The 16,538-nt window shown below is 36.9% G+C and overlaps 1 protein-coding gene across 1 annotated transcript in view; it reads right to left on the bottom strand.

Annotated features, from left to right (window-relative positions):
• The window catches only part of SdhA (succinate dehydrogenase, subunit A (flavoprotein)), a 221,429-nt gene extending 206,029 nt beyond the window's left edge, over positions 1 to 15,400 (bottom strand). The window contains exon 1 of the mRNA XM_090376065.1: positions 15,267 to 15,400. Coding sequence (XP_090232191.1) covers positions 15,267 to 15,332 — 66 coding nt within the window. The 5' untranslated portion in view covers positions 15,333 to 15,400. The remainder of the gene's footprint in view (positions 1 to 15,266) is intronic.
• Between the last annotated feature and the right edge of the window lie 1,138 nt (positions 15,401 to 16,538).

Genomic DNA, 16,538 nt, shown 5'->3' with positions numbered 1-16,538 from the left:
CTTGTTGCATTTGTGTCGGCGCCACTAAATATTGCACCCTTTGCACCCCTGGTTGGTGTGCCCCTGTCGCCATCCCTGGCCTAGAACATCCATTGTATAACAAAATGGTCAGGCCACATTGAGTACTGCATACAGGCCTAGAGGCTTTATTTTAAGGATGTAGAACTGCTGGAATGAGTACAGAGATTGGTGAGCAGAACAAAAGGGTGCTCTTACAAAGAAAGGCTTCAGTTCTGCAAATTGCAACATCTGGAGACTAGACACCTGAGAGGTGTTAAAGACTAGTGCCCCACTGCGCTTGAGCTTTGTTCTATTATACTGTAATTTATTATTAGTAGTTGTAGGAACAAATAATGCAGGAAAGCAAGCTTATACAGCATCAACCAAAAATAAAAAAAAAGAGAAGTGAACACTTGCCATTTCACAAGTGCATCCCCTCTAATAGTTTATCCAGTTCTTCCTTGAATTTATTCAAACTACCCACCTCTACATCAAGAGATAGGAGTTTATTCAAACAATCAACCACTCTGGCAAAAGAAAAATTTATGCACATCCAACCAGTGACCATCCTCCCTCAATCTGAATTTATGCCCCTCAAACACAGTCTAAGAAAAAGAGAAGTGTAATCTGAGAAAGAAAAGCCATCAGCACTGAGCTCACTCATTCCATTCAAGGCCTTAAACACCTCAACCAGATCTCCTAGCAGGTGCACAGTCTCCAGATGCTGTAATTTAGAGAACAAATAATGCAGGAAAGCCTGTCTTGGTAAGACCACCTTCTCATTCCCTTCACCAATCTCATTGTCCTTCTGTGCACCATTCCAGCAAATCTACATCCTTCCTAAAATGAGGCCTCCAGACCTCAAGATGCAACCTAAAGATCTAAAGGGATAAACACCTCCTTATCCGTTCTAGAAAAGTTCCTGTATATCATTGACAAAAACCCTGCAAGCTGTCCTGGCAGTTTGCCTGGACTGCTCAAAGAAGTTTCTATCTGACTGTACAATTACCCCCCCCTCAAGATTTTTTCATTTTCCACTACCCTGAGTGTAGTACCACATAGTCGGTACATCAGTCTGGGATTACTACTTGCCATATGCAATACCTTGCTTTAGTCGGTGTTAAACTTCGACTGCCATTTCTTAGTCCTTTTGCCTAATTTTTCAAAATATTGTTGCCATAGCTTACCATGCCAAAATTTGTATCATCTGCAAACTTAGACATTAAGCCTGTTAAACCTCGTCAATATCATTAAAAAAAATATTGAAAACAATAGGTCCAAAACCAAATCCTGGGAAATTCCACTAATAACATTAGCACACAAAGAGCACCACTGCCCATTGACAACCACTCTGTCTTCTCCCACTCAAACTTCTCCCCACCCATTTATTCATAGCAGCAGCTCGCACTTAATGCAACACTGCTCCAATTTTTACAGCAGTTGTATGTGTGTGCAACAGTATCAAAAACTTTTCTAAAATTTAAGTATACAATTTCAAATTTATTTTTTGCACCCAGTTCCTTTCTTACTGTGTCACAATATCCAATCAGATTGATCAGACAAGACCCCCTTAATAAATCCATACTGTGACTGTAATATAACTGCATTCCTGTCTAGATGATCTTGCATTACTTCTTTGATCAGTGACTTCCTTATTTTCTTTGAAATAGAAGTCCTGCTAACAGGTTTGTAATTATCCAAGTCTCCTTTTGATCCCCCCCTCTTTGTGAATTGGGGATACATCTCCAATCCATAGGGATCTCCCCTGAATCCAGGAATGCTCTCATAATCATGGCTAAAGGTATGTTTATCTCTTCTGCTGCCTCCTTTAGTATCACTGGTTACATCCCATCCACAACATGTGCTTTTTTACATTTACTTTCCCCTCAGTTATCACAAAATCATTAAGCTCCTTTCCACAATTTGACTCAATTCTGTCATTCCCATCCATAAAAAAATTCCACATATGTGAATGTAGATGGAAAATAAATATTCAGCTTATCTGCATCCTGAACAGGATGCATCAATACTTAATCCATTTATACTAGTGGACCAATGTGATTCAACCTTTTCCTTCTACTGTTTACATAAATAAAATGTCCTGCTTTTCTCTGCCAGGACTTCTCTTAATCTGCCTTAGCTTGTGTAACCTCCTTTGTGATTTGATTGCAAATTAGTTTACATCTACTGTAAGCATCTCCATCACCTGATAAGTTATATACATTTTTCTTCATTTCCATGAGTTTCATCAATTCGTTTAAGTATATATCTTGAACTGTACCTCTTACTGATATAAAAAGACTTGTAGCTTCAATGATAATATCCATCAATGCTTCCCATTTAGAATTTGCTGTTGGTCCCACTGAATAGAATCCAGGACTGTCTGAGACCACTGCAGTCACCTTTACAAAAGCCAAAGACCTTTTCTTACCTTTGAGAGTAGTTACACCTTTAACTAAGTCCCACATTAATACATTGTGATCACTGCCACCTAGTGGGTCTTTTATCTGCAGATTCTTAATGCATGAAGGATCATTACTGATAATAAGATCAAGAGCACTAATTATTTCTCTTCTTGCCTCTCTAAAATGCTAGGGTAGGAAACAATCATCCATTAATTGCAAATGGATCTCTATTATGCCAGTGACCAATACACAAATGTTCAATCAATATCTGGAAAGTCCCAATTATAAGAAATTCTGATTTACTGGCCCACTCTATATCTCTGTATAGTTGTTGGTTATACTCATTAGTCATTATAGTCATTAAGCCTATAACACACTCCTACTCCCATTTTGTTTTCTCAGTAATTTCATTATTTATGTCACACCAAACTAACATTGCACTGGCTACATATCCACTGGATGCCCAAGATTTTATATGCTTCTTAATTACGAGCATAACCAACCCCTCCCCTCTGCCTCCTGTCCTAGCCATCCTTTCTTTACACATTGTATTCACCGTGTTCAAACTCTGCATCCCTTATAACCAGTAGCACAGCCAGGATTTTTAGCAGGTACATTCACAAAAAAGGCACCAATTGGCTAATGCTAAAAAGTGCACCAATACCAGATTTCGGCATCAGGGGGTACAATGTACCTGCTGACACTACACTGGCTATGCCACTGCTTATAAATGAGTGACACCATGTCTCTGTTATCCTAACTGCACTTTACTGGCTTTTACAGTAGTACTGTATCTCATCACAAGAGCACCATGGTGCAGAAGGGAACCACCAGTGGCATCTTGCATCAAACACTATGCGTTCTATTTCCTCAGTACTTCAAATTTATTTACTAAGCCCCTAGCGGTATTGTACATACAAGTACACTTGCAACTGTTTTTACACTTAATAATCCTAACACGGCCCATGTATTTGCTTGTTCTATGATGACCCACAGCAGGTCTTGAAATCCCTGACATCCTGCTTTCCAGGCTGCTGCATGTTCTAATAGAAGAAGTGCAAAAAATTACTTTCACATCAGCTTGTGGCTACTGTTAATCTAATAGTCTATCCTGCCCCCAGAATAGCAGTTTTCCAATATTCCTAATACAGTGGGGTATGCTAGAACAAACATAATTGGTTCTAGAACCTTGTTTGTTAATAGCATCTGTTCATTCTAGCATATACTGAAATACGTATTTAGGGGTAATCCGTTCCAGGCCCACAGTCCAGGGCAAAGTTACCATCCAATACAACAATTTAACAGTAAAAAATAAGAGTAAAAAATAATATAAAATTAATTTATTTAACTTTTATAAACCATACATAAAATTTAAAAAGCATAATTTGTAACCCTGCCTACACAAATAGGCAGGATTACAAATTTAAGTTTTGTTTAGAAACTTAAAATCTAAGTTGCTAAGGCACTTGTTATATGAATTATCTTAATTCTCCTTTTGTCAAGCCTAACTGACTGAAATTACACTCATTCCCCACAATTAGTGACAGACATAACAAAGGTTTATAATCCATTCATTTAATTAAAATCATTGATTCTTTTTTTTTTTTTTTTTATGAAAACCCCAAACGAGAGGTATTAGAACCTACAGTACTTAGTACCGTGCTTAGGTTGGAAATTGAGAAGAGGAAAGAAGATATTTGTTGACATTAGACTTGAACTTCTGAATACTATAATTTTGAGGAAATACGTATGAAGGAAGATTGTTCCAGAAAATGGCAGTTGAATGAATAAACGAGGAAGATAAAAAGTTGGTTCTGAGAAATTGAAGTTCAACAGTAAATGGAGGTTGGCTAGTGGCGGCACGTGTTCGGACTGTTTTTAAAGAAAGAGTGGGAATTATAGAGGCCAATTCAGAAGAACAGTGCCCATGGAAGTATCTGTAGAAAAGGCATGCAGCAGAAAAAGTGCATCTATGAGACAGCGAATGGAGAGACTGTTAGAGAGTAGTCATTAATTAACCTAACTGCCCTCTTTTGAATGGAATCTAGAAGCCTGAGAGAGGTTTTAGGGGCACTGCCCGAGATGTGGAAACAATATTCCATGGTAGGGCAGATTTACAATTTGTACAGAGTGAACAGCTGTTTGGAAGAAAAGTAATGCCGAGAGCAAAAGAGAAAACCAACCAAGTTTTTTAGATGCAGAGGAAGCAATATTTGTGATGTGCTTGAGCCAAGAGAGATTATAAGTCAGGGTAATCCCCAAAAGAGATATCATTTTGCCTAGAAATCGGAGTATCACCGAAGATAAGCATAGGAGCAGAAGAATCCTTTTTGTGTGATATAAGACAAGACTGAGTTTTAGGAGGATTGAAATCAACTAAGTTGTCTTTGCCCAACTGGAGAATTACCTGGAGATCAGCATTTAAGGAATTGGTAGCAGATATTCAAGAAGTTGAACCTGAATGACCAGGGCAAGGTTTCTCAAAATTGGAAGTGGAATGCAATGTGCTATCATCGGCAAAACTATGGATACGGTTTACAGTCAATGGAAGAAGGTCATTAATATACAAGAGGAAAAGAGTGGGAGAAAGAACTGAACCTTGGGGGACACCAGCATTAGTGGAGAAGTTAGAAGACAGAGAGCCATCTACCATCACCCTCAGTCAGCGATCAGAGAGAAAACTGGATAACCAATTACTAAAAACAGTTGGCAAACCATAAGATAGAAGCTTGTTCAGAAGACCTTTATGCCAAACATGATCGAAAGCCTTTGAGATGTCAAGAGCAACTACTTGTGTTTCACCGAACCTTTCCATTGAATTAGTCCATAAATGGGTAACATAAGCCAGAACATCACCAGTGGATCAACACTGACGGAATCCATACTGGCAATCGTTGATCAGACTGAAGGTTCCTAGGTAGTTTAGGAGTTGGTGGTTAATTGATTTCTCCATTACTTTAGAAAGAGTAGAAGTAATTGCAATGGGACGATAATTGGATGGGAGGGATTTGTCACCCTTTTTAGGAACTGGCTGGATATGAGCAAATTTCCAAGCAGAAGGAAAAACACCTTTGTAATAAGAGAGTGAAAAAAAGGTGGCAAAGAACAGGAGTAAGTTCAGGAGCACAGGTTTTGAGAACAAGTGGAGAAATACCATCAGGACCTGCAGCTTTCTAAGCATCAAGATTCATCAAAATCCTTCTGACATCCTTTTGACGTAAGACCAGAGGAGGCATTGAATGCAGCATATTTGGGAATTGTGGGAAATGTTTTACCAAGATCATTAATACAGGAGTTGGAAGAAAAATGGGATGCTAGCAGGTCAGCTTTATCCTTGGCTGAAGTGACAACAGAACCATCTAGTTTTGACCGAGGTGGGAGCAGAGAATGGGCAAAAGTTGCGACCAATAGCTTTGGCCAGAATGCTCAGCTGCCATTAGGGCAAAAAGCAAGTTTTCTACTCTTAGCCTGTTCAAAATCTAGTTTGTACTGATTAATAACTGCTTTACAATTGTTGCGAGCTTTGGTGTAGGCAGAAAATGAAATTGAAGAATTGGAAACAAACCACTTACGATATGCAACGTTCGTCTCTTGAAAAGCCTTAGCACATTTATTGGAAAACCAAGGTTTAGATAAAGGACAAGATTTTAAGGTGGAGTGTGGAATAAAGGATTCTATTCCTGCAAGAATAATTTCACTGACACGATCTGAGCAAAAGTTGATATCAGAAGTTTTGAAACAGTAATCCAACCAAGGAAAAGAAATCTCACAGGTCATCCCATTTTGCATTCTTGTAATGCCAAACAATAAAAAGTTGGGAATAGCCATGAGATAAGGGCTCCATTGGAGAAAAGAATCACCAAGTTGTGATCTGAGGTGCCTAAAGGACCACTCACTTTGACCACGTACTTAGAAGGGTTGCTTATGAGAAAAAGATAAAGTGTGTTGGCCGTATGGTTAGGATTGTCCGGTATTCTTGTAGGTAAATGAACAATCTGTGCAAGGTCATTAGTAATTGCAAAAGCCTCGGCATCTCGACCAGCTGGGTCGGTATGACTAGAAAACAGAAGCCAGCTGGAGTTGTGAACATTAAAATCACCAAAGAAAATTACCTCACTGTTAGGGAAGTTGGTACTGGAGAAAGTCAATTTGCAAGGAGAGGAAATCAAAGAGCTCCAAGTGATTTTGAATTTGACACAGAAAGGTAGAGATTTTAAGCCAGAGAAGATCAAAAAGAGGAGATTCCAAATTACCAAGTCTCTGACAGGGAATATCGGAATGGACATATCACAAGTACCACCTTTGAGGCGAAAGGAAACATATAGCGAGTAGTTTGAGCAACTGAGATGAGCAGTGGTTGAATCGACCGATAACTGAGATTCTGTCAGAAAAAGGACATGGGGTTTGGCAGATTGCAAGTGGAAATGGACATCACTGTGATTAGAATTGAGACCATGTATATTTGTGAAATGAACTAGGAAGTGTTTGGGAGGTTTAGATGTGCTTACAGTCCAAACTAACTGGTAAAGTACTAGAGTACTTTTTGCAGATAGATTCATTTAATTATGGTGAACCTTTTGAATAAATTATAAATTTGTATTTTATAATTAGTAAAAATTAATTTTATTCTATTTACATTCATATTTATGAATTTATACATAAATGTATAGATAATTTATACATTAATATTGAAGATAAGGAAAAAAAGTTGATGCTATTTCCCATAGAAGGAAATGAAGGAAGCCAAAAGACCATGATGGGGACTTTCTTTTATAATATGAATTACCTATTGGATTCTCAGCAAAGAACAAGCACATTATTTAAATTTTGATTCTGTGATGAAACCAATCCCTCAATGACAGTGTGCAAATTCTGGTACATCCACAGCATGGACTTGATTCTTTGGAAGAAAATATAGAATATGATGATGGTGCAATTGGCAAAGATCTCAGAACTACAGCCATTGCTCAGTACACAACCAAAAGTGACATTGAAGCTGGAGCTCTTTATCCAAGATAAAGAGCTTTTTATCAGAGATCTAGCCCACTCCAAAGATAAAACCAAACTTCTGAACTCAACACTAATGTGAAAACATTTGGTTAAAAAGAATGCCAATGTGTCGCACTATCAAAAAAGACCACCAAATTTTGGCAAAATTCTTCACAGTAAAATGACAGATACGTTGTTGCCATAACATCAATGGAATTTTTCGGGAACTGTCATAATTGATCCTTGAAGCTTGTCACAGACAATTTCAGATATGACAAGGTAAGGCTTGTTACCTGGGAGTCAAACACTGGTGGAACTGATATTCAAATGACACTTGTGAGTGAGCGAGTAAGCAAGCAAGCAAGCAAGCATCTTCACAACAGAGGACAGCAATATTGGATATACCTCCATGTGCAAATTCTGAAACACACCTAGTATACTGGAGGGGATAACCCAGGTGCAACCAATGTAAGCAAGGGTCAAGGTTCAGTGTCCACACCACACATAGCAATGCAGCCACTCTGTCACCAGGCAATACCAGATGACTATCATCAACCAATGCAATACACCACTTTGCTTACTGAATGCTTGAAGTGGTTTGGAATCTCCTCTTTCTGATCTTCTCTGGTCCAATCTGTCAAATTCATCTGCTGCTTTCAACTCCCAATCACATGAACTCTGACTTCCTTACTCCGAAACTAATTTCTCCAGTCCTGTGCTCTTGAGCTTGCTACTGTTCTGTCTTTTTTTTTTTTTTTTAAACCCTTTCTAATCCCACTGGCACATTTCCTTCTGCTTTAAAATTTTCTCACATCCAGCCAGTTCCAAAAAAGAGTGACAAATTCCTCCCACCTAATTATCATCCCACTGCACTCACTTCAATTCTTTCGAAAATAATGGAGAAATCCAATAACTGCTAACTCCTACACTACCTTGTCCATCTGATCAAATACTGCCAATACAGAATTCATCATTATCAATCCACTGATGATGTACTGGCTTACATTCACCCAACAATGGACAAATTCAATGGAAAAAGTTTGGTGAAATCCAAGCAGTTTCTCAACATTTCTAAGGCTTTTGATAGTGTTTGGCATAAAGGTCTTCTAAACAAGCTACCATCTTATGGATTGCCAACTATTTTTTTTGGAATTGGGTATTCAATGTTCTCTCTGACCTCTCACTGCAGGTGATGGCAAATGGCTCTGTCTTTTAAATTTTCACTAATGCTGATGTTCCCAAGGTTCAGTTTTCTCTCACTCTTTTCCTCTTCTATATTAATGACTGTCTTTCACTGACTGGAAATTCTATCCATAATTTGCAGATGACAGCACATTCCACTTTGAGGAACCTTGCCCTGCACAAACACCATCTTCTCAAATGTCCACCACCAATTCCTTAAATACTGATCTGTAGGTAATCCTTCAATTCGAGGGTTTAGTGTAAGACAACATTAACTACAAAATCATTTTGTAGTAAACGTTTTTGTAATTCTTGGTTTACAGGAAATGTGCTTACAGTCCAAACTAACTGGTAAAGTACTAGGGAGAGACAGTTTTATGACATGATATGCATTGTTATTTGTATAAAATAAAACTAAAGTTGTCTCAAAACAAAAATGCAATTTTGTAGTTAATGTTGTCTGACACTAAACCCTCGAATTGGAGAAAGATAACTTAGTTAATTTCAATCCTTCTAAAACTCAGTCTTGTTTTATGTCTCACAAAAAGGAATCTACTGCACCTTTTACTCTTTCAATGACTCTCAGATCTCTAAATAACATCACATCTATATTAGGGATTACCCTGACGTCTCAATTGGCATAAGCATATTGCTTCCTATGCATCTAAAAAACTAGGTTTTTTTTCTTTTGTTCTTGGTGTTACTTTTTTTCCTAAAAACAGCTTCTCTTCTGTACAAATGTCAAATCTACCATACTGTGGAATGTTGTTCCCACATCCGGGGTGGTACAACCAAAAAAAACTCTCAGGCTTCTAGACTATTCAAAAGCAAGCAGTCAGGTTAATTAATGACATAACTAAAAAAGTCTCTTCACTCTGTCTTATAGACTTTGTTTCTGCTGCATGCCTTTTCTATAGATACTCTCATGGGCACTGTTCCTCTGAATTGGCATCTTGTAATTCTCTCCCCTTCCAAAAATGAATTGCAACCAGTTAGCATCCTTTTACTGTCCTACTTCAAATTCACACAACCAACTTTTCTTCTACCTCATTTATCCCTTCAACTTCTGTTATCTGGAACAACCTTCCTTCATGTGTATTTCCTGAATATTACTATCTCCAGAAATTCAGGTCTAATGTCAAGTACCTTCTATCTTCTCAACCTTCAACCCACACAGTACTAAGTACAACAGGTTACAATTCCTTTCTTATTTTGGATTTTCATAAAAAAAAAAATTTTATGAAAAAAAAATATTTTCTCAAATCAACAAAATGTTTTTTGATGATGTGAGACAGGACATTAGCATAGAAATACCCTTAGAGGAAGCCCTTGAAATTCTAGTCTGAAGTAAGATATGTTCTTGGGGTTCCAAAGACTGGCAAGGCAGTCGGCCGAGATCAAACCCCTATTGAAATAGTAAAACTTCTAGATGAAAAAAAAATTTTAAAGATCTAACCAAAATGTTCAATAAAATATATCTAAACTGAACCCTAACAATTGTTTGAGGTCTTCATGAATCAGTAATCTCCGATATACAATTTGGACAAAGCAGACTAGGCACGAGAGATGCTCTCCTAGGTATAAACATGCTGCTGAAAAAAAAATGCAGAGAACACCAGAAGACAGTGTTCATCTGCTTCCTAGACTTTGAAAAGGCTTTTGATTGGATACAACATGTAAAGCTTATAAAAGCACTTAAAAAGCTCTATGGAAGGGATATCAGACTTATCAAAGAAATTTAACAGAATCAAACTGCAGTTATAGTTCAGACACATTCTGAGTTCAGAGATTACCAATTCAAATTATTATGATGTGGTCACAAAGGAACTGGATGCAAAAAATACAATTTCCATCTTATCAGTCTGATGAGCCACATGTCGAAGCTGTTGCTACAGATAATCCAAAGCAGGATTTACAAAAAATTTGAATCGGTAATCTCTGACACCCAATTTGGACGAAGCAGACTAGGCACAAGAGAAGCTCTCCTAGGTATGAACATGCTGTTGAAAAAAAATGTAGAGAATACCAGAAGACAATGTTCATCTGCTTTCTACACTTTGAAAAGGCTTTTGATTGGATACAACATGTAAAGCTTATAGAAGCACTTAAAAAGCTAGATCTCGATGGAAGGGACAACAGACTTATCAAAGAAATTTAAGGGAATCAAACAGCCACTGTAAATGTTGAAGAGGGTGAAACTGATAAGATCAATATAAAAAAATGGGTAAGGCGGGGTTGCATTCTCTTGCCCATGCTATTTAACATCTATTCTGAAGTTATTTTACAAAATGCATTGTGGGAAAGGAAAAAAAATAAATGGTCAGCCTATAAATAACATATGATATGCTGATGATACTGCTATATTTGTAGAAAATATTTAAGATCTTCAAATACTTTTGGACTGCATTAACAAATGTAATGATATGGGTTTAAGAATCAATGTCAACAACTAAATTCATGATGGTGGGTAAAACTCCAGTAAGCCATGTCCAGCTTTTATTGAATGGAGCTCCAATAGATAGTTACTCATTTTAAATTCCTTGGTAGTTGAATAAATACTGCTCTAGATCTGGAAGCAGAAATAAAATTATTAAAGCTTCCTTGAACTCAGGGGAGTTCCCCATGGACTGGAGATGTGCAAATGTGTCACCAATTCAGAAAGGGAGATCAAAGGGTGACACGAGTAATTACAGTCTAACTTCTATTCCGGGGAAAATGATGGTGTCACTGGATAAGGAAGCGATGCAGGATCATCTAGAAAAGACTGCAGTTATAGTTCAGACACATTTTGACAAATCTGATTGGATACTATGATGTGGTCACACAGGAACTGGATGCAAAAAAATAATTTTGATATCATATACTTGGATTTTAGGAAAGCTGTTGATGATGTGACACACGGAAGACTACTGTACAAATTGGAGTAGAACAGCATTAAGGGCAAGTTCCTACAATAGATAAAAGGATGGTTGAGTGGAGAAGACAGAGGGGTTCATGGTGTCTTTTTATCGATAATAGACAGGAACTTTTCTAGCAGGGATAAGGTGATTGTCGTCTTGTATAAGGCAATGATTAAGCTACACCTTGAGTACCGTATACAGGTCTGGAGGCTTCATTTTAGGAAAGATGTAGAGATGCTGGAATGAGTACAGAGAAGGGCAATGAGATTGGCGAGTGGAACAAAGGGTTGGTGTTACCAAGAAAGGATTAAGTCCTGCAAATTGCAGTTCCTGGAGACTAGGCACCTGCGAGGTGATCTCACTGAGGTGTATAAGGTCTTGAATGGTTTGAGCAAGTTCAATGCTAATGGGATTCTACCTCTTGTTCAGATTACTTACCTGAGAGGACAAACTCAAATTGAAGAAAGACAATTGTAGAATAGATGTGCGGAGATTTGCCTTTAGCCAGCGGGTAGTTGAAACAAACATCCATCTGTTGTACTGGAGGTCAACAACTTAAATAAATTAAAGGCAGAACTAGACAAACATCTGAAGTGAATGTATGGGTGAAATGGGAGGGTTTTTTTTTTTTTTGGCTAATGCCTGCTTTCTTGCATCATATACCTTTGCTGTGGGTACTGCTCCATATTCATCATTTCACTATATGTCACACTTTGAAGAAACCAATCAACTACAAATATCAAGCCTCTGTATGTTTTATTTCTTTGTAGAGATTTTAATACTGGATTAAAGTTTCTTTACCATTTCAATTTGAAACTTAACAATGACTCAATCGCTTTGATTAATAAACTAAATTACTAATCAGTCAATTATGCCTAATAACATTACACTGTTGGCTTTGCAATGGAAAAACTATAATGGAAAAAGTCAACATTACAATATATTAATAATTTTGTTTAGCAATTTTTTTTTTAACCAGCAATACTAATTGTTTTATGTATAATATACATATGCAAGTAGCTAAAGTACGTTACATGAAACATAGCAATCAGTGGTGTAGCCAGGGTACATTGTACTCTCCTGACACCTAAATCTGGTACAGTCAGTTTTGCTATAACACAGTACATGTGTTCTTAAAAAAATCTCTGCGTTATGGCACTTCATACATTAAAAACAACAGGGCTTACGGGAAAGATAGAGATAGGGGCAGAGTACTAAAAAAAAAAAAAAAAAAAACCATGTTAAGTGTAGTAAGTAAAACACTAAAAAAAGATAAACCTAATAAAATTACTAACACAGGTTTAAACATCTTAAATTTCTAATAAATAAATTATTACAGTAAATATAGCACTGTAATATATACATACTAATTAATATTTCAATTCACTGACATTTTTTTGGAATGTAAAATTAAAACAGTAAAAAAGATAAGCAATCAATAACAACAAGCACCACACCCACAAATTGCACAAGTGAGATATGCAGTAACAATTTCGTACATTAAAAATAGGACGCTTAAAAAATAGGAATGAACAGAAGATTCTGAAAATTAATTTATGATTTTTTAATATAATTGAAGATGTCATGGATGGGGAAACACATTTCACCATAATAATATAAAAACACACATAATTCCAGCTATGGTATTATTGCAAATGCAATAACATCAAGTTTACTATCCATTTATAATTAGATTGCACTAACAGAAAAGCCCAATAAACTGGGAACTGCAAACAGTTTTTGTTTTATGCTAGTGATCACCAGAAATGTACTCCTCTGCTCACACTACCATGCCTCACGAAATTTCTGTTCAAACTGAAAAATGTGAGCTCGTGAAAACATGAGTCTGCCTACAATATCACTTATCTTGTGAATACAGCGAACAATAACAGCATGTCTTTGACCAATACGGCTATAGTAAACAAGAAATACAGCTCTACTCATTTAACATTTTTTAAGCTTCGTAAACTTGTATGTATTGCTGCGCAGGTCACTATGTTCAGCTTGGTGCCAGGTTTTGCATTCATCTGACGTTACTCGCAGACAAAATCGCACATGAAAAATTGCGCTATACCTGCATTGTTCCCTAACATATCAGTCGTGTTGGAGCAAATCTGCATTGCCAAAATGCACGTTATAGCAGAACTGACAGTATTGTGGGGCTTTTTTAGCATTAGACAATTGGTACCTTTTTTTGTGAATGTACCTGCTGACAAAACATTCTGGCTACACTACTGCTATCAATTATAAACAAAACTGTTGTATTATGAATAACAAAAAGCTAGAACAGTAGAAAAAATACAAAAACTACTATTCTGAATGCAAGTCATCAACCGGTGAAATACCACCACTTTGCTTATTGGAGGCTTGAAGTGGTGAAATCCACTCCCCACACTTCTCCTTCAACCCATGCATGGTACTAAGTACTATTGGTTTTGATACCTTTCGTGTTTGGGGTTTTCATAAAAAAAAAAAAAAGTCACTCAAATAAGATTTTATTAATTTGAATTAATAAAATCTTCATAATTCTTCATACAGCTGCTTGAAACACACTAAAAGAGTGAATGCATATCTTTATTGCTAAATTTTGTTGTACTGTAAACTGGCCTGCACTTAATTTTTTATTTTTTTTTTTTTTTTATGAAAACCCCAAACACGAAAGGTATCAAAACCTGTAGTACTTAGCACCGTGCATGGGTTGAAGGAGAAGTACGGGGAGAGGGGGGATGCCGGAAACTTTGCTCTAGAGACTAAACATGGGTTTAGTCTCCAATAAGCAAAGTGGTGGTATTTCACCGGTTGATGAAAGTCATCTACCACCTAAAAACCAGGTGATGCTAATAATACAAAAACCTTTAATCTGCCCAGCAAACTTGCTTTCTTCTCTCAATATTAATTAATACTTTTGGGAACTTTCGATTCAGTCATCAGCGGAGTGAAAAGGCCTATACTTTTGACACACTCTCTCTCTCTCTCTCTCTCAGGGTTACTTGGGAACTTTTTTTTTTTTTCCTGGTGCAGCATAAGCCTCAGGCTTCCTTGCATCACATGGATAATAATAATAAATAATAATATATTGAAACAAACGACGCACTGCTATAAATACTATTCTCCAGTTTACAGTACCCCTCGTGTTTCGCGTGTGACGAACAGAGGGCTGCGTGAAGGAGGACGTGAACTGAGAAAAATAGTTGTAATTAGAAGGAAAAAAAAAAACAATTATAAATGGGGTCATGTTTTCAATCGACTCATTTGTGTTTAGTGAAAATGGTTACGTTTTTACGCGACTTCGGGAGGGATTCAAGGAAAAAACGATCGTTGGGCCAGAGGGTACCGTAAACTGAAGTTTACCAAGATAATAAATAAAAAACACATGAATGCGCAATTTTTTATAAATTTAATTTTTCGATTTTGCGAAAAAAGTTGGCTTATTTAAAAAAATAATAATAAAAAAAAATAAATAAAAAAAAAAAAAAAAATATATATATATATATATATATACACACACACACACACACCACCACCAAAACTATTACCAATAGCAATTACACTTATACACTAAATAAGGACGGCATTTACTGACACCTTAAATTCACCATAATTACTAAACAAAACCTGGTAAGGCGTGTAATTGGTTTTCAAAAATAAATTTTACATGATCTTTAAGCAGACCGATTTCACATAGCTGAATTCCCCAACCGGCAAATGTAGGGGGAAAGAAGGAGGGGGAACAAAAGCTGACATTTAATAATAATATCGCTATATCTTGGGGATGCTAAATCCACCTCACCTGTAAATTAGATGAAGGAAACAACTTACTAAACACTTGATTCGAAGCACGAAATATACAGGTCATTATTATTTCATAAAATGCACTGCATAGAATGAAAGATCGTTTCTATATTTAGTACACGGAAATGAAAGAAGCGCTATCTGCAGCCAAGAAAAGAAAGCAGTGTAGAAAATCTACGGCGTATCATTGCTGGGAATAACATAAAAAAATTCCGCATATCGATCATATGAAAAAAAGAATTATTGATAAATAGATCATATGTTATTTTCAAAACCATATAACGATAGTAGTGATATACTGCAATTAATACGGTGTAATCTTGATTCGGGGTATGAATTATTAAGTTCGTTGATAATTTTAATAGGATTCTCCCCCCCCCCCGCCATCCTAATGATAACTTGTTTGCAGACTATTATTATTATTAGCCATATGGTGCAAGAAAGTCTGAAGCTTTTCCTGCACCAGCCCAAAAAAAAATTCTGAGTTATCCTGAGAGAAAATAAGAGTCAAAAGGAGAAGGGAATCACCAAGGAAAAGAAGAATGATGATATCCAGCTCAGGATCCTAGGTATGCCACGCCCATATTCACCAGATGTGAGTCCCTGGGGTTACTAGTTTGTAATCGTCTTCTGTATCACCCAGTGTAGGATTTAAGGCATGGGTGGCAGAGCCCTTGCTTTGGGCGCCATTCTTTAAAGGGGGCAAAATTTTAAAAATCATGAATATATATATATATATTCTTAGTAAAGGGGAGCGAAAAATATATTACTACCCAGCGCCCTAAAATACCTTGGCCCGGCACTGGTATCACCCGATATGCGTCCCACACATTCTTCTTTTCTGCCACAAGTCACATCAGTACATCTGACATGCACTTAGGTCTAAGCCTTGAATAGTATCCCTTAACTGGTATAAATAGACGAGTAGATTCTACAATTGCATCCCTGAATGATTCCCATTTAGAATTTCCATTTAGTAACTTCATCAGTTGTTCCAACTACACAGAATTCACAAGCTGTTTACCAATACGAAAGCAAAATCGCTTCCCTTTGCCCTTTACATACACCTTTCAGAAAACCGCGTGCCAATAAGATGACTACAAATTAGTAAGTTAGTTATGTGAGATTCTTAATTCATGAACAATCATCACTGAAAATCAAAATATTGCTTTCTCTCGTTGCCTCCGCACACGCAGAGGTAAAAAATAGTAATCCAATAAATCCGCAAACTTCCTGCTATTGGGAGAGTGACTAATTCACAAATTTAAAT

This window comes from Mastigoproctus giganteus, chromosome 6 (assembly GCF_048544385.1).
Source record: "Mastigoproctus giganteus isolate SK-2022 chromosome 6, ASM4854438v1, whole genome shotgun sequence".
Classification (NCBI taxonomy): Eukaryota; Metazoa; Arthropoda; class Arachnida; order Uropygi; family Thelyphonidae; genus Mastigoproctus; species Mastigoproctus giganteus.
Note: the sequence above shows the minus strand (reverse complement) of the source record. Positions and strands in the feature narration are given on the sequence as shown.